Raw genomic sequence first — 22,463 nt, forward strand, 5'->3', positions numbered from 1 at the left:
AATAGACCCACACATACATGCTCACTTGCAACAAGTAAACTATAGTCCTTCAAACAACTAATCCTTAAACAGCTTGCTATCTACTTGGGGGAATAAAATGACTTTTGACCCTTATACCATACCCAAATATTCACTCGAAATGAATCACAGTCCTTAAAGGATTATAAGATTATAAAATATTTAGAACAAAGTTTTTACTCTGGGATCAAAACGTTTGTGACTATCTGATAGGCAAGGATTTCTTAGGCCACCAAAAGCCCAAACTATAAACAAAACGTGATCAAGTGGCATTCATTAACATTAAAAGCTGCTGCTGGTAAGATTCTACTCTGAAGGGGCTGGGGATGTGGCTCAGTTGGTAGAGCGCTTGCCTAGCATGCACAAGGCCCTGGGTTCAATTCCCAGCACAAGAAAGAAAGAGAAAAAAAAAAAAAAAAAAAAGATTCTGCTCTGAAAACCGAAAGGAAAAAAAAAGAACACATACAGAAAGAAAATATTTCAGTATATGTATCTGACAAAGGACTATTTTCCAGAATGTGTAAAGAACTCCTACAACTCAAGATTCAAACCACCCAATAGGAAACTGCACAAGGTTTAAACAGCCCCTTCCCAAAAAGTGGGTAAGGTCAATAAGCACCAAAGAGATGCTGAACATCACAAGCCAACAGGAAAACACCATTGAAATCATAGGGGGGTAACATACAGACTTGCTAGAATGAAAAAGAGTGACAAATACTCAGTGTGGGAGAAGCACTGGAGCAACTGAAACTCTCATTTGCTGGTGGAAATGTGAAACCATTCACCCACCCTAAGGAAATCCTAGAACAGAGAAAAGCAATTGATAGTGACAGGAAGTAGATCAAAGGTGCTTATGGGAGTGCGGGAAGTGCTCTAGAGTTATTGTGGCAGTGGTTATAAAAGTATACACATTCTTTTTTTTAGTGATATGTGTTTAAAATGTATTGCAATGCATTTTGTATATAAACTAATCTTCATTAAACTTGAATTTAAAGTAAACTGCATGCACTTTCAGATGTGATCTGCCATGAATTTTAATACACTGGAGTTCAACGATGCAATAAACTAATACACCTTTCTGCAGATTTTGAACTAACGCACCTCCTGCCATTTCTCGTCCAATTAGGACCCTATGTGCATACATGACAGCATGACCAGTGTGATCCTACATCATGTACAACCAGAAGAGTGAGAAGTTATACTCCATTTATGCACAATGTGTCAAAATACATTCTACTGTCATGTATAACTAATTAGAAGGAATTTTTTCAAAACATAATCAGAGATTTCAAGACCACTTATAAATATTGTTATGGCTTGTATCTCTATCTATGTCAATCAAGATTTTCTCAGTGCAGTGCCCCCACAAAATACACTGACTAGTAATATTCTTTCGGATTTTGCGCATGGACCGTCATATACTATATTAATAAAATCAATCTTATTTCCTTCTTCAAATCTGTACGGTCTTTTTCTTTCTTTTATATTTGTATCATTGCACTGTTTGGGAATCCCAGTATGATGCTGAACAGGAATAGTGCTTGTACTGATCTTGTAGGAAAAATATTAAGACTTTTATGATTAAATATAGCTGTTAGGGGCTGGGGCTGTAGCTCAATGGTAGAACGCTTGCCTGGCACATGTGAGGCACTGGGTTTGATCCTCAACACCACATAAAAATTAATTAATTAATTAAAGGTGTGTCCATCTACAACTAAAAATATTAAAATAAATATAACTGTTAGTTGTAGGTTTTCATATATGACCTTTATCAAGTTAAGGAAGTGCGCTCTGTGTGTGTGTGTGTGTGTGTGTGTGTGTGTGTGTGTGTAAAGAAATTTTAAGGAGCTGGTTCACATGACTGTAGAGGCTTGACAATCCTAAATCTGATAGTGATGGGGGCAGCAAGCAGCAGATGCAGTTTAAGTCTGAAGGCAGTTTGCTTTAGATACAGAAAGGTGAAATCCAAAGGCCATCTAGAAAATTCCCCAGGAACTTCCCTTCAACTCCCAGTCTGTTCAGAGTTTGTTCTTTATTTGTTTTCACAATGAATGGATGTTGTATCTTGTCAAATGATTTTGCACCTATTCAGAGGTCATGTGTGTTTTCCTCCACGACATGTAGAAGTTCCGTGTTTCATTTGCAGTGTTGAGGACTGAACCAAGTAACTGATTCTTGAACATTGAACCAGCCTTTCATTTGTTCTAAACCTGTTATGTTGTAATCAATTATACCGTTTGCATGTTTCTGTGCTAAATTTGCTCAAACCTTATTGAGAATTTTTAAATTTATGTCCAAGAGAAATAACAATATCATTACTTTCATTATAATATCTTTGTGTGATTTTAATACAAGGGCCTCATAAAATAAGATGGTAGGTGTTTCTTCATCTATCTTCTGGATAGGAGAATTATTATTATTTCTTGCCAAGTGCAATGGCACATGCCTGGAATGGCAGCAACTCAGGAGGTTAAGGCATGAGGATTGCAAGTTTGAGGACAGCCTCAGCAACATAGTCAGACCCTGTCTCAAAAAATAAAGAGGGCTGGGGATATAGCTCAGTGGTAGACCACCCCCAGGTTTAATCCCCAGTACAAAAAAAAAAAAATTCTTATTTCTTAATTAATCCCACGTGTCCTTCAGGGCCTGAATGTGAAATCGTATCATCCATGAAGACTCCTAGACCCACAAAACTGTCTATAACTAATAATAGATGCTATGGCATCGAATGCTTGCGATTGCACAAGTCCTGCAGAATAAGCATTTGTCATTTATTACTTTATCTAATTTTCCTTACAGACCTATGAGAAGACACAGTCATTACTGTTCTACAAATGGGTAAATCAAGGCTCAGAATCATTAAGTAACTTTTCCAAAATCATGTATCTTTCATCTGATTATCAATTTTTTATTGAACAGCCTACTTAGTTCCAGGGTGCCAGAAATTGAACCCACTACAAAGCAGCCTCTTAGATCACCAGCCTTGGGAGAGGATTCAAAGTGCAAATTTCCAGACTTTACCCCAGTCTTCTGCTAGCACAAACTCTAGGGAGCTAGAACCAAGAATGCACACTGTTACTTCCAGAGTAGCTCTTAATTACATTCAGTCTTGTAGGAATAGCTGTAAATTCCTCATTCATCCCTAACTAGACCTCAGCTCCCTGCAGGATGTACTGCCTGAAATCCCCATATAGCCCAGGGCAGGCCCTTGCCTCAGTCGAGGTCCCGCAGACTGTTAATGAAAATGATATGGCATCACCCGTGGTCACTCTCATACAAGCTCTCTAAGCATCTTCACTGACTCTGTGTCCCAAATCCTCATCAGCTGGGAGGCTGAAGGAAGCACAGGTAGGGGGGATCTTGTCAGCAGAGCTAGAAGGATCTATGGAGACAATCTTCATTCAACTTGTAAACTGATATAGAACTTGAGCCTCAGGAGGAGAAACAACTTGCCCAATGTCACACAACAAGTCCCCCCAGTGCTAAAGATCAGGATCTAAGCCTCCTCCCTCTCACTCCCAGGGGGAGGCCTTGTCCACTTCACAGCAGGTAAAGGAAGCATGAGCATTCCATTCAGGTGGGCTTCCCGGAGGAGGTGAGCTGTCCAAGGACAGTCTTGTGAGTTGACAGGAAAGGGAGTCTGATAAAGGGAGAGAAAAGGCTGACTCTGGAGAGGGCCTTGGTGGGAGGGGTATGTCCCAGGTTCTGAACTAGTCCATTATACTTACAGAAGGGAGACATCTCCTCTCCAGAGCAGGCCCCTTGCCCATTTCCTCTGAGAGCCTCAGGCCTACATCCCTCAGAGTTCATGTCCAAAGTTAATTTTGCTGTTTGAGTCCAACATGAAAGCGGCATGTGTCTGAGTGGATCCAGAAAAAGAGAGGCTGTCTCTGGAGGGATGGGGAGGAGGAGCCATGAACATAGAAGGGGTCAGGGCTCAGACCGCCGATAGTTCAGGAAGTGAAGTGGTTGGGAATACCGCCCCTTCCCGGCCTCACCTCTTCCTTCCCTCAGAAAGTTATCAGAGTGGCTCACAGATCCTGAAGCCTTAGTGCCGAACTTGGAGATGGAGGCCAGGTTTCTAAATTTCCTCCCTGTGTCTTATTTGTTTATTTGTTTCCTTACCTAAATTCACTGGCTGCTGAAGCTCCCTTCCTGCCCCAACTGTCGGGGATGCTAGTTTCTGTTTAAGTTTGTGTTCATGTTTACACAACCTGTACACCCTAAAACGGCCAGCCCCCTACATTTCTCCTTCCCACCTGCCCCCTTGCCTCCACAGACCTCTCTCCACTGACTGAGGCCTATTCTCAGGACCCTGCTCTGAGCAGCAGATCCCCTAGAATGCTCAGCCTCTGTTGTCACCCTGCCACTGTGGCAGTCACAGAGCTCTTCCTGCCCAGCCTGGGCCCGGGCCTGACTGGTCCAGGCCAGGGAAGGTGTCTGATTTCTAGATGCTGCCCTGCATTTCTGGAAATCATTCCTGCATCCTCTGGGGAAAGAAGAGGGTCACAAGCTCAATCAGGCTTCCCACGTTCATAATACTGGAGTGAAATAAGAGAAAAAAGATCCTCAGGATTCTTTAAGTTGTTTGAAGCCACATCTGCTGCATTTGGATACTACATATACAAGGCTTGCCCTCACCCACCTAAGCCACCAACCCTCTTTTGGGCCTCTCTGGCCAACCTGCTTGACCAATCCCACCTGCTTGATCATTCTCTGTCTCCCTGGAAGCTCAGGGAGGCCTTTTGGCAGAAGGGGCCAAAATAATCTTCATGCCCACAGAGGAAAGTCATACTGATTGGGACATCCATGGGTGCCCACGGATTAGGGTAGAAAGGTTTTTGATATGCTCAGTGGGATGGGATTGCTTTACTGGGAAAATAGAAGTTGGTTACTCTGGAGATGTCATCTCAGCCCTCCAGACACCTCCCAGGTGTTTCCCTTAGCCTTGCCCGGAGCACCAGATGTGTAGCCTGCAGATGGAGAGGCCATAGTCTATGCCAGGCTGGCAGAATTCTGCCTGGGGAGCTCAGAACTGCAGAAACCTGGGTGAGCACTCAGGTTCGGCTGGTTTGCCCTGAAGAGAAGTCCCCTCAGAGCAAAGCTCTCATCAGAACAGGGAAGATGCTTCTTGAGAACAGTGCTTTTTCTAGAAAGAGAATTTTCCACAAATCCCCCTGTCTACCAACTGGCAATGACATAGTCCCAAGTCTGGCAAATACTTTCTCAGGACACCACAGTCCACCCCCTTGCTTTCAGAGGAAAACACTCTGGGTCTCTCCAAGCCACACTTCCCCAAGGGGACCTGCCCCTCCTCCAGGATCCCCTCTTTTGTCATTTCCAAATCTCCTCTTTCCATGGCTACCCACTTCCACCAAGACTTGACATCAGACAGACATCACATGACATGAATTGCAAATGAAGTTTATTGGGCAGACACCCGACCACAGCACTTCAGAAAGCAGAGGTGACGAGAGGGACTATGTACACAGAAGCATGTTTCCCCTGGGCACTGGCAGGAGAAAGGCAAGAGCTTTGAGATGGAACCAGCAGGCACCAGGGCTGATCAGAAGAACACCCGCCTGGAAAAGAACTACCAAGTGGGCATTGCAGGAACATGGGGTGGGGTGCCAGGAATGGGGCATGGCTGGAAGTAAAATCTGGACAATGACGTTTTTCTCCAGAACACAATGGGTATCACTGGTTCTAACTAACTGGTTTGAAAAGATCTTCCAAATACTATATATGGGCATCCCTTTCCCCCAGATGCCTTCAGAAATGGGTGACAGAATTTGACTTGCTGTCAGTTAGAGGTACAGAGACAGGTTCCTACATTCTGGAGTGGAAGAGCTGGGAAGAGACCCCATCTTATCTGAAAGAGAAGGTCACGCTGGAACCGCAACCTTCACCTGAGCCAGAACCACCCCTTTCAGAGCCAGAAACTCCCCCTCCAGATCCAGAGCCTCCTCTGGAGCCTCCTCCAGAGCTGGAGCCTCCACCAGAGCTGAATCCTCCTCCAGAGCTGGAGCCTCCTCTGGAACCTCCTCCAGAACTGTATCCACCTCCAGAGCCGGAGCCTCCTCTAGAGCCACCACCAGAGCTGAATCCTCCTCCAGAGCTGGAGCCTCCTCTAGAGCCACCACCAGAGCTGTATCCTCCTCCAGAGCTGGAGCCTCCTCTGGAACCTCCTCCAGAACTGTATCCACCTCCAGAGCCGGAGCCTCCTCTAGAGCCACCACCAGAGCTGTATCCTCCTCCGGAACTAGAGCCTCCTCTGAAGCCACCTCCAGAGCTGGAGCCTCCTCCACCACCACTTCTGGAGCCAGAGCCTCTGCCTCCAGAGCCATAACTGCTACTTCCAGAGCTGAATCCTCCTCCTCCATAACTGGAACCTCTACCTCCAGAACCGTGGCCTCCATAGCCAGCTCTTGATCCCACATTTGAAGATATGGTGCTGCTTGTCACAGCTGCAGGAGAGAGAGTGTTACCACAGAAAGTGCTGCCCACCTCTGCCTGCTTCCACCCCACACACCACCCCATAGGACAGGACCACACCCCACTACTTACACACAGTCACATTGTTGTTGTATTCTCCAGACATCCTGTCAGGATGAAACAGAAAAGAATTTATGGCAGAGAACTTCAACTACATGCATCTTGCTTTTACAACTTCTACCTACAAGTGTAGAGTTTAGCCACTAACATCAGCCCGCAGGGACTGCCCTGTTTTCATACCACTTTGCTCTGTCTTTCAGAAAAGACCAGGATGCTTATCTGCTTGCCTAATTTAATATATCTTAATATGCCTTGTTAATCATTCCATACTGATGAATAGGCGACTCTACACTAAAGCTTTGTGTCCATGAGTTCAGCTTGGAGAACCCAGAGAATGCCAGCCCCGACTCTGCTTTCCCTGCCTTCTACTCAAGCTCTGGTTGGAGGAGAAAGAAGAAGGTGGCCCAGGGTTCCCTTCTCCTCTCCCAGTGTCCCTCACCTGTACTCCTCGCCCTCCAGCAGCTTGCGGTAGGTGGCAATCTCCACATCCAAGGACAGCTTGGTGTTCATCAGCTCTTGGTAGTCACGCAACAGCCGGGCCAGGTCCTCCCGGGCCTGCTGCAGAGCCTCCTCCAGCTCTGTGAGCTTGTTCTTGGCGTCTTTGAGGGCGTTTTCTCCACGCTGCTCAGCATCTGCAATGGCGTCTTGCACACTCTTACACTAGGAGAGAAGGAGGGAAGGCGTCTGTTTACACAGAGAGTGGAGTCTGCCTGGCAGAGGGAGACAGGGAGCCAAGCTACCCAGTTTGGGGGGCCTGAATTGCTGGCCCCAGAGTGCTGAGTGTCCCCTGAAATGAATGCAGTTGCAGACAACTGTGCTAAGACTTGCTGCTGTCTCTGGGGTGTCTTCTTCCCACCTCCCCTTTGACTGGACCCTTTGGGTTTCTCCATGATGTCCCCAATCCCCAGAGCACAGGGCCAGGATCACTATCCTATCCAGGTACAAAAGAAGATATTCCATGCAGACTGCTTTGCAGGACTTCTGCTACTTATGGTGGAACCCTCATTATCAGTCCCACTGCTAATGTCCAGCCCCTGGCCAGCCCCTAACACTCACTGCCCCTCTGTGAACCCAGTCTGCTGGTGCCGAGGCCTGCGCCACACACAGAAAGCTATGTCTGCAATCCTCGGAAAGTCAAAAGAATAAACTTGTGCCTTTTTTACTGCTGCACTTCTTACACATGTAGACAACCAAAAAGTGATCGTGCTGATTTCCCTTCACGAATCCTTATTTTGGAATGTCTCTTAGTCCATTCTAAAAATTATTACAGTCTTGAATTAGGTTTAGGGAGAGGGGATCAGAATCTATATAAACTAGATTAGAAGCCCTCGGTTTCTCCTGTCTCTCTGTCACTCACATGCACAACTGCACACTCACATACACAGTTATAAATGTCCACACCACCCTGAGCCCCATTCTACTAGTGGAGCTGGGCCCATCCTAAGGGCAGCACCTCACCTGCTTCTTCACGTGTGAGATCTCCCCTTGTAGCCTCTGGATCATGCGGTTCAGCTCACTGATCTCCATCTTGATCTCTTTCAGGCTTTCTCCATGTTTCCCAGCAGTCACCTGGAGCTCCTCATACTGATATGGGAAGAAGAGGACAGTTCACAGGGGAGTCCAGCCTGGAGGAGGCTTGACTAGAGCCAGTGGGTATCAATCTGGACCCTCTTTCTTAGCAATGATGCCCAACTTCACCCAATTTCCTTTAGAGAAACACACCGGTGAGCTTACCGTACCTGGCCTGCCTGGGGGGAAGCCCGGATTGTAAGGACTTATGGCTCCCCACTGCTTCCCAGCACTTGCCTTGCTGTGGTACAGGGCCTCAGCCTCGGCCTTGCTCTTCTGGGCGATTTCCTCATACTGGGCCTGAACCTCAGCGATGATGCTGTCCAGGTCCAGGCTGCGGTTGTTGTCCATGGACAGGATGACATTGGTGTCGGTGATAGTCTGATGAAGCTGGGACAGTTCCTACAACACACAGGAAAGTCTGGCCATGACTTTCTGCCCACAACACATAGATTCTCAGACTAAGCCTGCCCTGATGGGATGAAAGATGGCATCACTAGGCCTCTTCCAAGGTCACTCTCAGAACCATGAGGGGGGTTGTCTGGGTTTCTGAGCCTCCTGGTTAACAGCCTTCACCCCTTATGCCAGTAAGTGCCCCAGAAAGAAACTCATTCATAGCAAATACTTTAATTTTTTTCTCTCTGTTTCAGAAATCATCTGCATCCCTAGACCAGAGAGAAGGGAGGGAGACATGATGCATTTTGACCTCTGAAGTATACTGGGCATAGGGCAGTCTCTTCCTAAGGGAAGCTGGACTTGTAGGGGATTGAAGGAGGAAAGTTTCTTGAATCTCACATCCTATGACATCAGAGAAGAAAATCCCTTTCCCTCAACACCTGAGTTATGGAAGTCCATAGGTGGGGACGGTGACACACTGAATTCAGCCTGGACATAAACCCATTCTTTCCTCCTTTTCACCAATTGAGTAGGACTTTCCTTTGGTGGGAAGGGTGGGCAGTAAGGGTGTATCCAGGAGCAGACTCCTTACCGCCTCATACAGTGTTCTCAGGAAGTCAATCTCCTGGGTCAGTAAGTCCACATTGACCTGCAGATCCACCTTGTTCATGTAGCCATTGTCCACATCCTGCAGGGAAGGTCAGGGTCTCTGGTGAAACTCGTGATGGTCCCCTGTGTGGGTTCTAGCTTCTCTCTGCCACTGTTCTCTACCCAGTGCTGTGAGCTGCTCTCCAGTATCTCAGGCACCTCCAGAGGAGCCACAGCCTAAGGGGGCCTCATTTGGTGTATGGCTCACCATGCTGCTCTGCAGGGTGCTCCATGCCCATGCCCTCTGTTCATACCCCAAGATCATCAAAGTTTGCATAGAACCAAGCTTTGTGAAGCATTCTGTCCTCTGCTTGAGACATACTGTGTTCCCACTGTGACTTCCACAGTTCTCAACCCTTTTCTCCTGTCTTTCTCTCCTGAATTTCTCTGGATTATACAAATCCCCTGCAGGAAGCTTGAACTACAGAAACCCGGTTATTCCCAAGAGAACTGGCCACAGACATGTGTCACCCCTTTCTCTGGCTACTGTGTGCACTCATTTCTATTTTCTAGTCTTGCTGTTTGGACATGATGGAGTGTGAAGTGCCCCTGTTCTTGCCCCAGCTGTAGCATTCTCTTGCTTACCTTTTTAAGTGTCACAAAATCATTCTCAGCACTTGTACGCTTGTTGATTTCATCCTCATACCTGTTGAGACCCAGATGATGTGGCAGTTAAGCTGGTTCAATTATATTCACCCAAAATGCCCTATTTTCTGAGAACATTAAGCACTCTTTAAATGCCTCGACCAAAACTATGATATGAGGATAGGTTTCTATACATTAATCTCAAACATGTAAAAATATGATCTCTAAAGCCCTAAGTTCTTCAAAATAATTGACAGATACAGGCATCTCTCCCCTTCGTCATCCCAAATGCTATTGGGAGAAGATGACAGGATGCTCCACTCAGTATCTATCTCCTCAAGTTGATTCCACCTACTTCTTCTTAAAATCCTCCACAAGATCTTGCATGTTGTTCAGCTCTGAATTCTGCGAGGTTCTTTCTGCAGAAAGCGTATCCACTTGTTTCTTGAGCATACTGATGTAGGCCTGGAAGATGGGGTCCAGGTGGGTGGTCCGGGAGCTCACGTCTATTTGCTGCAGCAATTCCCATTTGGTCTGCAGCACCTGGTTCTGCTGCTCCAGGAAACGCACCTGCCATGACCAGAGAAGAGCACGTAAGGTCTGGCTCTCCCTTCACACCAGCAAGCCACACTTGTCCCATGCAGCTCTGGTGCTGCTCAGGGATCTAAGGAAGTCACAAGATTTTGTCCCCAACAGCCAGAGAGGCTGGAGAGAGCCAGGCAGAGCTTCTGAGCTCCCCGCTCTCACACTTGCAAGTTCTAGGACTCTTAAAGCTAAGCCTGGCCCTCTCTGTGCACACGGCTCTCTTTCCTACACCCACTGTTTTGTTTGCAACTGCTCCCAAGACTCCAGGCCATTCCCTCTCTCCTCCTAGTTACATTCCCTGCCACGGTCCCATAAATTCTGGGGAAAATCAAAAGCAAGCAGCCACTGGCGCTGCAACCTGAGGTGCTGAGCACATGTCCTGGAGGGCAGGGCTCCTTGCCTGGTTTGGAAAGCCTTGTAAATTCCTGACTAATTCAAGACAGACAAAACAAGAGACAGGTTCATCCGCCTTGAAATAGGAGAAAACCCAGTAACACCCAAAAGTGACACCAATAAAGACTTTATGGGTGACAAAACTGAGAACACTTCTCCTAAAAGCTGGAGTTTCATTCAGCTCCAAGCAGATATTTCAAGTTCCACTTTCCAGAATTTAATAATCACTTTTCAGGTAAGGAGAAACTACCTTGGAAAAAGTTTTCTCACCAATCACCTTCCTAACTTGCTGTAACATAGCCTGACCCATTCAGTCCACTAATTGCTATATCAATTTTTCTGTAATTGTCAGGATTTTCCATACATATTATTTATTTGGACTGAAAAATAAAGCCAAATAGACAAATAATTCCTAACTGTAGACCATTGTGGGAAACACAGCCTTCAGAGCCAGCATCTTTGCCATTGAGAATCTGCAAATAACCCAGGCTGCAATGATCACATCAAGGGCTCATAGAAGCAAGGAATCCATGCCCTTTCCTTTACAATTAGCACTGTAAGCAAGGTCTCCTGAGCCTGAGACGGAGCAGGCTTCTTCCATCTCACCTTGTCAATGAAGGAGGCAAATTTGTTGTTAAGATCTTTGATCTGCTCCCGCTCCTGAGACTTCACGTTCTGGATTTCTGGGTCAACTTTCACGTTGAGTGGCTGCAGGAGACTCTGATCGACAGAGACTTCATGGATGCCACCACCAGGGAATCCTCCAGGGCCAGAACCACCAGGGCCGCCAGGGCCACCAGGACCTCCAAAGCCTCCAAAGCCACCACCACCTCCAAAGCGGCCTCCACCGAAGCCGCCTCCACCGAAACCGCCACCTCCGAAGCCACTGCCTCCTCCAAAGCCGCTGCCTCCACCGAAGCCACTGCCTCCACCGAAACCGCCGCCGCCAAAGCCGCTGCCTCCGCCAAAACCACGGCCACCTCCAAAGCCACTGCCGCCTCCAAAACCGCCTCCTCTGCCACCAAATCCACCACCGGAGCCAAAACTTCCACTTCCTCCAGCCACACTTATGGAGATGCTCTTGCTCCCTCCAAGGCCAACAAGACTCCGACTGCCAAAGCCACCTCCACCGTAGCCTCCTCCACCACCTCCATGGCGGCTCAGGCAGGAGAAGCCCGAGGTCGATCTCCGGCTCCCTCCAGAGACCACAGCGGAGCCGCTGCTGAAGGCCCGGTATCCTCCTCCGCCGCCGCCTCCTCTTCGGGATCTGCACGAGATCTGACAACTCATGATGCCTTTGCCCAGCAAGAAAAGTGGAGGTTCCTGAGAAGAGCTGAGGCTGGAGACTGAACTGTGCTGTTGGGAGACTGTCAGGGTCCCCTTATATACCTGCCGACTAGGTGTTGGTGTCCATGGGTGTGGGCCCACTTATGCATGGGTTTGGTCTGCCTGGAAGCTATTCCTGGTGAGTGATTATCAAACTAATAGCCATTAAAAAAAAAAAATCTACTAATCAGCTCCATCCCAGAACTTGCTTTGGTTGCGAACTTCTGTTTATCTGGACATCTGTCACGCAATTTGATTTTTGTAAATTCATCAGAAGAGGAGATTAGGATTTGGGTTTCCCAACCTGAGAGAAAAAGACCTGCAGAATGCTGCTCCCTGTTCTGGATCGACCCAAGGGAGGCTGGCTACCACCCAGGCCTGTGCAGGCTCATCAGCACGGAGCAGCAATGGGAGAGAGGACAGGTTTAGAGACTGAGGCAGCCCCTCAGCCTTGTGGCTCTCCTTGCTTGTCCTCTCCCTTACACAGGAAAAGTTGAGACAAGAGGTGGGGATACTCTGCAGAACATGCTCAAGTTATGGGGAAATTGGCATCCTGGGATGGTGCAAAAGAGTTGTCATTTGTCAAAATATCTTGGCTCTTCCTTTCCCTGCCAAACCAGAAATACGCAATAACCAGGCTCAGGGCAGAGATACACTTTCTATCCTGAAACTACAAGTTTTTATAACCATCAACTGCATCACTTTCTACCCCCAAAGCCAGAGGATAAGGGGCATATAAGGTTCCCTGATTCTGGTTCTGTGTGACTCTGGGCATTTGATGACAGGTTGCAATCAAGGTTTTACATAACTTCCAGATCCAAGTGTAGATTGACTCAGTGGTTCAGTAATCATGTATTGCCTGGCAGTTCTGTGAAGCAATTAGGAAGGCATGCTCTTCTCTGACATCCAGAGATGGATGAACATCAGAAGACCCATCCAGTCTAGCCAGTCACCAAAAGTACAGAGTATTCACACCCAAACTCAGCTACAGTCTCTCCTCTGTCCATGCAGTTAAGCATGTGGGAGAGACACTTCGGAGTAATGGAACTGAACTGAAAGTCAAGTTTGAGTCCCAGTTTTGCCATTTATTGGCTTGAATTAAACTCTGAGGCTGTCTTCTTGTCTATAAAATGGGAAATTCACATGAAATATTTTGAAAACCATGACACACCATGCAAATGTTAGGTTTTAAGCAGGGCAAAGATATTGCCTTTTCTTTTCAAACTTGCCATGTTATTCTCTCTTCCAGTGGGCATGACTATGCACGGCCATAGAGGCATCATTAATTCCAAAACCAAGATGTTCATACCCTGGCACAAAGTCAGCATAAAATCATGTAAAAAATATGAAGCCTTAACTTAAGTCCAGTTTCATTGTATTTTAGAAAAATGACCTTGGATAATTCATAGTCTTCTTTAAGTCTCAGTTTCCTCATCTGCAGAGTGAAGAAGGAGGAGATCAAGATAATGTACTCGTGTGTAGAACACAGTTGCTAGTTAATAGCATAAACTTGATAAATTTTATTTTCCTTCCAGCTCTCCCCGCAACAACTTTCCAACCCTGTGTTGTAATAATATGGTAGGGGCGGGTAGAGGATTAAAGAACAGAGGACTAGTCAAGATATGTGATTTGCAGTAAAAGAATGCTGAAGAAAGCAAATCCATGTGTTTCCTTGATTTTTTTTTTCCAATCTGGCTTATATAATTATAATCATGCAAATAAACCATAAAACTAAAAGCTTTGGAGAGTCTCAATCCAAAGCCAAATGTGTCATTATCTATGGATATCTGAACAACGCCCTAATTGGTCATTACCCCATGATGACTATGCAAGGCCATGCCAGCATCAGGGGGGTCTTAATTTAGTGAGCATCTGCCCTGCCCTAAACTTGTGCCAGGCACTTGGTCTGCATGTTTCACTGCATTTTATTTTTTTAATATCTTTATTTGTTCTTAGATATACATGACAGTAAAGTATATTTTGACATATCATACACTACATGGACTATAACTTAGTCTAATTAGGACTCTTACTGCATTTTAATTCTGCATTTTAATTCTTTTTTCCCATCCTCTTCACCAAGCATCTCCCTTTCCAGACCCATTCAGTAATTTGTGAAAGCCAAGTTGAGGAGCATCCCTTTCCTCTCTCAAAATGTGGAGGGTAGAATTCATGCAACTTGGATATTATGTAACATTTTATTTCCATATTTTTTTAAAAAATTCTCCTTTCACATAATCTTAATACACTTTTCTAGAAGAACATGCTTTGCATTCTCTGAGGGATTGAAATGTTAAAAAGTTAAGATTCTTGGTCTGGCTGTGATTTTGTCACTCACTTCCACTATGGTCCTCAATCTCTTCATCTATAAATAGGAATATTTATCCTGGATCCCCACTATCTCACAAGGCCAGTGACTTGCTGGTATAAAGGGTTTTAAACTTTGCTGTCACTAAGAACATGACAGAAATCCTACAAAACCCTGCTCCTCATTTCCATTTTCAATGACTAGCCAGCAAGCCCAAGATCCTAAATGTTTTCCTTACAGGTTTTCAAAAGCACAGGGGGACGGAAAAGTGAGTATCTCTGTTAAGCCAAGGGGGAGTTAACTGTGTAGTTGATGGAAAATAAACTAAACTCTCATCCATGTGTGGATGCTGACACCAGATTCTCTGGAAAGGAATAAATACCCACTCCCTTCCACTTTCTTAGCAGTGTGTCCTCCTCCCCTATGGCCTATCGTCACAGTCCTTTTTGTATCACAATGAGCCATGATGTCCCTGGACTTCCACAGGACAGTATGGGTCATATTTATCTTTACTAGAAACCTCCATCCCCTCAGCACAGAGTTATCACTCAGGGAACAAACCTAGCATCAAAAAGCCATTCCTACTTCAGGATGGCCCTCGTGTGCAAGTGGGACATTAGCAATGCTGAGTTCACAGCTTCTCATGTACCTGTTCCCTAAAGATCCCACCAGGACAGCACTCAAGTTTCTGTCCCATCCCTTATCAGGGTTTCTTCCCGGGCCCAAGAGGTGCCTCTCTCAGTCCCAAAGACTTAGCCCATCAGCTGAAAAAAGTGAAAAAGCTCTCCCCAAACGAAAACCAATTATTTAGGTTTAAGAAGCAAAAACAAAAGAAACAAGTCCAAAACCCTCCTCCTCCAGTCCCTGCCGCTGGGTTCAGGCTGCTCAAGGGGCCAAAATCCATAGCGTACAATCATGTGGAGAAAGAGATTCAGACAACAGAGAACTGGAAATGAGCTGTCCAAGTGGTCTGTCCGCTCAACAGAGCCCTGGTAAGGCCGCTGCTCTCTGCACTGCCTATGACTTCCAGTGCATTCCCTCAGAGCACCAAGCTGCTGCTCCAAAGAGCTCCGCAGCTCCAGTGGCTCTAAGGGAAGGTGGGACCGGAGGCTGACAGGCTCCCAATAGGAGTCACTTGCTCAATATCTCCCTCCAGGGCATTTCTTTGTAAACAATTATTTAAAACTGCTTACTCAGTCTGAGGTCCCAGCCCCTGACCCAGTTCTGCATCTCAGCCCCTGGGTCCTCTCCTTTCTTACCCAACATGTCCTTTTTGGTATTTTTGCTTGGTTTCCCTTTGGCCCCTTTTCTCCCAGTGAAACCTGTTGCGGTTGAGTTTTAGGGGCCCCAGCCAGACTGGTTGTAACCGAGAAGCCAGGCTGGCAGGCAGCCGGTTCCACCGCAGCATGAGGTGCTGAACACCCCCGCTGTGCAGAACATGTCCTGGAATGACAAGATTCCAGGACATCCATGCCAGGCTCCTCAAGAGAGCAGGGTGTGCCCACTGCTCAGAAACAGCGCAGACCCCAGAAACTGAAGCAGTCAGGGGCAGGAACACTGTTCTGTGTCCGGCAGGTGTTCAACACATGTTGGTTGAATGAAGGAAGCAATCCAGGGAGCGATGATAAGCAGGTCAATGAAGGCAGACCGCCAGCACGGTGCTTGACTCACAGTAGGTACTCAGCGAATGTCAGCTCCTTTCCTCTTGCTGTGGCCACACATGTCACATGAAGTTCTGATTTTCTAACTGAGCCCCAAAATATCTGACCCGGAAAATGGCGAGCTACACATTCTAGCTTTGTTCTCAGTAGGACCCATCTATGGCTGAATTAACTCAGTTACCTGGGATGGGCTTCCTACAATTTACTGGGGCCTCTGCCTTGTTTGTTAAAATGCTGTCCAGTTCATGACAGGAGTGTGGCATCAGTGCATGAGTGTTCCCATGTCTTCACTCACACAGAGAGAATGCAAAAGCGTCCTCCATGAACAGCTCTTGTTATTCCAGCCAAACTGTTTTCCCAGAACCAAGTTCTCCTCTCAGACCATTGACTATATCTTACATTGTCCATTACCTATGGAGCCAGGCAAACCTGGAAGGACCAGACGGTTGTCAGATATTACCCCTCATCCTGGTCAACATTTGAGAACAAGGGGTTATCAAAAACCCCCACATATCCTATCCCCTCACAGTCCAGGGACCTGGCCAGGTTTCGAATGCTGCCCCTTCTTGTCCAACCCTTCCATCTTGGGAAGCCCTCTCACTAATTCCATTTCGCCCTGCTGCCATGGCCAGCTAAAATTCACTTTTGGTGCCTCTACCCAGATGTCTGCTATTTTTCCCACAATACCCTTTGCCAAGCTCATCCAGAGATCTCCGTGGAACGCATGCAGCCTTGCCTTCCCGCCCACCCCGTCTCCTCCCACCCTCTCACTACTCAGGGCTGCCCCTCCCCCATGTGCTCTTTTTCACTCCTTTCAATACTTTCCATGTTGAATTCCATGGGATAACTATAGGAAGAGCCTGGTAGAGAAACACCTCCTACCCCTCAAAATGAGACAGAATAAGCATTAAAACAATTTTAATTTTGAAAGATCAAATTCAAATTATTCCTTATCCCCAATCTAGCAACAAAGTTCTTAGAAACACTTCCGGGAACTGTAGGCCTCATTTTGGAAGCAATGGCCACAGGCTTGATGCTAGATGATGACATACTTGCTACAAGGATTCTTATCAAGAGGAAAAGAAAAAGACAACTGCTTAATATTCTCTAGACAGGCTTTTTATTTTCTACCTTAAAAACTGTGGTTCTTCCAAACTCTTCTTTAAAAGCCTTTTAAATCTTAGGCAAGCAAATGAAAGTGCTGCTAATTGGGCAGTTAGTGTTTAATAGAGCTAATACAGTCATTTATCTGGATGTATTAAATTTATGACATGAATTATATTTTTATGACCCATATGCACACTTCATAGCCATCAGGTATTCAGAGAAACACAGTTGTTTCCATGTAGCAGTCATTTGTGATAAACTGGGAAGAGTGTGTTTAGGAATAAATGTCAAGTCCCCCTGCCAGAAACCAGTCGTGTCCTTTTGACTTGTCATCTCCCTTACTGGGCCTCTCTTTCCTCTCCTGTGGACTGAAGGACTTGGAAACTATCAGGAGAGGGGGACCATCTGAAGAAGAGGCCAAGGGCCTGCCTTCTGCTTTCAGCCTTGTGACCTCCTGACTCCTGAACACTCTGGGCCTAACCCTCAGTCTTTCCAGGCCTTGGTTTTCACCTCTGTGACATGGAGAGGCTGGACTACAAATCCTAAAGCTTCCCTAAGGTTCAGATGTACTTCAAGGCCATTAATAGCCAAGCCCTGAGTGCTGAGGCAGCTCTGAGAGAGCCCGGACACAAAACATGCAGCCCTACCCTGCTTCCACCTGCTCCTCACTCAGGGACCACGGCAGAAACAGCAGCAGGAGCATCGACAGAGGCAAGCCAGGCAGGAAGGGGAAGGCAGCCAGGTGCCGTCTGCTGACCAGGGGAGTTTGCCATCAGGTGGAACTGAGAACCACCTGCAGGGTGGGCAGCTGGGACCTAAAAGGCCTAGATTCAATGTACCTTGATCCCCCAACTATGCTGCTCAGACTTAATCTCAGCTTCCTCAAAGATACCTAGAAATAGAACAGGTTATGAAGAGTTGTGTCTTTGAAAAATCATTTCACTGCCTCCAAATCTGAGCAGAGCTGCTCAGATCCAGCTCTGCCGCTTCTCCTCTGATCCCTTCTCTTTCCTTGGCACCAGAGCTCAGGACTTGGCCTCCTTTTCTGGGCTCCACATGGCTACACAGGAGAGTTCTGAGGAAAGCTCAGGGGATTGGAGTCTTCGGTGTGTGACATCCCCAGGTCCCCTCGTCCTTGCGCAGAGCTCCCTTTGCTGTTTCTGGCTTTTGTCTCGGCATCTCGTCTCAGCTGGGCTTGCAAGCTTCAGCCCTGCGTCTCTCCCACACCGAGCAAGACCCAAGGGCATAAACATCATCAAGCTTTCCAAAGAAGATTAGTGGCCAGGTAGGTGTGCCGACCCACCTTCCCCACAACAAAGTTGGTCTCCCTCAGGTGCCTGGCACAACAACACAGAGTGCCAAGGACCTCCTGGGCCCCATCTTTCAGGACGGACCCCAGGCAGGCATACCCTCTGGTCAGGGCCTGGTCTCTGGAGACCCACTGGCATATGGAGCTAGCTCACTGTCCATATCTTGGAAGGGCAGGATGGTGTCTGTTCGGCTCTTGGTAGGAGGTTTAACTCCATGCCATTCGCTGGTAAGAAAGAAAGAAATGATAATGTCAGGATTTTACGATGGAGATGTTATGACAGGCTTGTCTAGGCAAATCCAGGAAGCCAGATCACTGCCAAAATTTCCGTTGCCCTGTTCTATGCAGATGCTAACCAAGCACAGATTCTGCCATCCATCTAAAAGAAGGGCAGATTCCACCAGCAGATCTCCTGGGGACCCCACACATACTCAGGAGCCAAAAGCTGTGTCTCAAGGGGTACCACCGCACTGGAGGGACCAGGAGCACCTCCCTTTGGCCCTCTTAGTAGAACCTTAAATTCCTCTTGGTTGCACTGCCCTTCGTTATTTAGTAGGTGTGTGCTTGCTTTCCTTCCTGGTCTCATTTTCAATCTGCTAACAACCCCGTGAGAAGAGATTCAGCACAGAGGGGGAAACAAGACATGGAAGGATCCTCTGTAATTACACGAAGCTTGTGCCCAGGACGCAACTTGCCACGTTCATCCTAGGGATCCCCAGCATCTCTGTGGACACCACATGCCCATGCTCCTTGCTTCCTCCACAGTACCTCCTGCTCCTCTTCTCCCCAAGCTTGTACCCCTCCCCTTTTTTGGAAAGCTTTTGTTGATAAACCCATTGGGGAGTCTCTTTCCCCTTAACCCATGCTCCTTGTTCTATTACCCCCAGGCCTTCGTTTCCCCTTCTTTATCTTATACCAGGTTTCCAAGAGGTTGAGCTATTCTTCTGTGGGTCTCAGATCAAAAACTCCCCAGCTGAACTCTTCAGTATCCATGGCTAGATTCTGGGCAATCACTGCAACTGGATGCTTTCCCAAGGGGTACGGTTTCCCTGAGGAGAAGAAATAAAGCTTTTTCAGACTCTCGACAGGCCCTGTGACCCAAATATGTCTAGATGCCACTGTCCTAAATTAATCTCACTTCCTTGTACTTCACACCACCTGCCCGAGGCTCTGGCTCCCAGGACTGGCTTTGGCACATGGCATTGGCCAACCAGAGTGCTGACTGACGGTCTGTCCCAGGCCACTGCTCCCCAAGTGCACACCAGGTCACTGCACGGGTGCACAGGGCTCTGCAGCGTCAGGATGCTCTGGGTTTCTGCTCACACCCCAGAGGGTGGGGACAGCGACCAGCTAGCACAGAGGAGGGTGGAGCTGCTGTGGGTGCGGAGAGGGGGCAATGGCGCAGGGAGAGGAGGAATGTGACAGAGCATCAGGTCAGTATGAGGACAAGGGTGGTGCTCTCACCCCTCCACGTCCCAGGAGTCAATATGCCACCAACTAGAAGGGACAGGGAGTCTTGCTCTCCTTCCCCTCCACTCAGAAGAAACACCGCTTTCCTCCTCTTTGGTGCGTCAATGCTGGAGCCAGCAGGGAATGACCACAGGCCTCGTGAGGGGTGACTTTTAGAGGACTTCATCCTGCCGTCTTTGTGGATAGGGGCACAGTCACAGGCAGCAGTGCGGGGTACAACCTGAACAAGCGGAGTTAGCAGGAGGGCACTGTCCTACCCCCACCCAGGAGCCCTGCTCCAAGTGCAGTGGAAAGTGAAGAGTAAGTCAAGGGGCTGCCACCATGCCACAGGTCCCCAGCTTCCCTGGGACAAGAAGACTGGGAGACACAGAGCTTGGTCTCCTGGGAGTTGGGGGCCATCCGAGGAAGATACTGAGGTGAATAAATCCACCAGGCAGGAGGAGAGGGGAGCCTGGTAAAGAAGCAGGGAGCGAGCAGCCCGCCTGCTGCCACCACAAAGTCCTCGTGCCTGCACGGCATCTTCCCAGCTCCACGCCCTAGACCTCTTACTCACCAGGCACCCTCCCCCTGGATTCTCCACCTCCCTTTCCTTCTTCCCCACATTAGCAGCCAGGAGACCAAGCCCAGCCACTTCCCAGGGTGACTCTGCATCTCCCTATCCCTTGCTTCTGTAGAGGATTCTGCACCCCAGCCAGCTTCTGGCCCCACAGCACCGTTGGGTGGAGTCCTGGCCCCCTTGAACTTCCCAGTCAGGGAATTGAAGAGCATCATACTCTATCAGGCTGGCTGCTGACTTTGCCTTTGCGGTAAAACAATCTCTCCCAGGTTCTCCTGAGAGCCAGAGGAAGGAGGCCTGCCAAGCAGTGGAGGGGCAGGATGCAGGTGAGGCCTGGTGAGCAGGCTGGGGGCTGCCGGGATGGTTTCTTCGCGGGTATTTCAGCAGTAGAAGGTGACCTCGCCTGGCATTGGTGAGGAACAGTCTTCCCCACTAGGCAGACCAGGGGTTCCTCAAAGAACAGAAAGGGCGTGACTCCTCCTCATTCTCTGAGAAGATGCTGGAAGGAACAGGAGCTGAGAGGGAAGTTTTTGAGGCAGGTCCAAGGCACAGCTGCCCTGCTTTGAACTGGGAGGTAGACACTTAGGCTTTCCAACCCTGGACGGTTGAGGCCTCTTTAGGTTCCTCTGCTTGTCTCCTTGCCCTGTGTCCCAGTATAAAAAATGACTGTAGTATCCAGAAGAAAAAAAAGGAACTCTCCATTGAAGGAGAAAGGGTGTAATGATCATTTGCCCTTGCCTGGTACCTTGTAATAAACAAAGGCCATGTTGGGTACTAGTTAAAAACATGGATTTGCCCAACCAATCTAGATTGAACCCCAGCCTCAGCACTCACGAGCTTCTTGACTTGGAAGGGTCGCCGATTCCTTCATGACCTCCATTTCCTCACTGTGAGGTGGAGGAAGTAATAGTGCCAAGAGTTACCGTGAAATCTATAATGCCTGTAGCTCTCGGCACAATTTCCAGCACACCACAGCGTTTCTCTTTTCCCATGATCCAGAGAAGCTGTAAGAAATGTCTGCAACTTTCAACGTGTGTGATAATAAATTAAAAACAACATAATCTTCTGGACTGCATCTTGCCAGCTGACCATGAACTCTTACTGTGGCATATGAGCCCACTTCCCAGGCCTCCTTATTTCCTGGAGCACCCGACCCCTCCCCAGCCCTGGTCCCAGCTGGGCCTCCCTCGGCTCCTCCCTGCAGAGATATTAGCCAACATCACAGTGCCTGGGCAATGGTTTTAGCGTATGAGCCCTCCCCCATGATAGGGTGTTTCTTTTTGAAGAACTCTCTTTTTTTCAAAACTTTAATGATACATATTTATGGGGTACACTGTGAGAATTCAAAACATATACACAATGTGTGAAGAACCAAATCAGGATATTAGCATTTCCATCTCAAAAGGAGAACTCTTGAATGTTTAAAGACCCACAAGAATGAAGAACGGGACTCCATATTGGTCCCCAAGGAAGCAGCCCTTCCCACGTACCCCAGCAGTGCCTCTGCTCATTGGCTTCACCCCTGCACTTGGCACCCTCTCAAGGAGAAACAGCAACGGTAGGGACAGCTACCTTCATGACTGCTGCAGGTCACCCTCGTTTGTGTCATTTGGCTTTGACAACTTCCTTCTGAAATACTCAGAGTATGTACTATGAGATCGCTTTCACACATGAGCCAGCTGAGCCTCCAGCAGGCTGGAGACCACGATGAGTGGGGCCGCAGACCCAGGGCTTCCACCACTGCTCAGACTCCACCTCCTGCTGGGAGCCCCGCCCCGCGGTGGCCTCGCCAGCCTCTCCCACCTAACTCCCTGCTCCTAGGCCAGAGATTGAGTGAGAGGGTTCTGCCCCTTGATAGGCATTCCACCCCTTTCTGGCATCTGTACTGACAGCTCCGAAACGTGCCAGAGACCACCCTGGCTGATATCTTCATTTCTAAGATGACGAAACCGAGTGCAGTGTCTTGTCAGGGTTGCA

At 47.8% G+C, this 22,463-nt stretch overlaps 1 protein-coding gene across 1 annotated transcript; it reads right to left on the reverse strand.

Annotated features, from left to right (window-relative positions):
• Nucleotides 1–5,437: 5,437 nt before the first annotated feature.
• KRT2 (keratin 2) lies at nucleotides 5,438–12,081 on the reverse strand. The gene is made up of 9 exons (XM_079141021.1): nucleotides 11,356–12,081; nucleotides 10,127–10,341; nucleotides 9,772–9,832; nucleotides 9,131–9,226; nucleotides 8,380–8,544; nucleotides 8,032–8,157; nucleotides 7,013–7,233; nucleotides 6,586–6,620; nucleotides 5,438–6,485 (listed from the first exon to the last, which is right to left on the reverse strand). Exons 1-9 carry the CDS (start codon nucleotides 12,037–12,039, stop codon nucleotides 5,887–5,889), a joined length of 2,202 nt encoding a protein of 733 aa, XP_078997147.1. The 5' UTR covers nucleotides 12,040–12,081; the 3' UTR covers nucleotides 5,438–5,886.
• Nucleotides 12,082–22,463: the final 10,382 nt, after the last annotated feature.

This window comes from Sciurus vulgaris (genome assembly GCF_902686455.1).
Source record: "Sciurus vulgaris genome assembly, chromosome: 5".
Classification (NCBI taxonomy): Eukaryota; Metazoa; Chordata; class Mammalia; order Rodentia; family Sciuridae; genus Sciurus; species Sciurus vulgaris.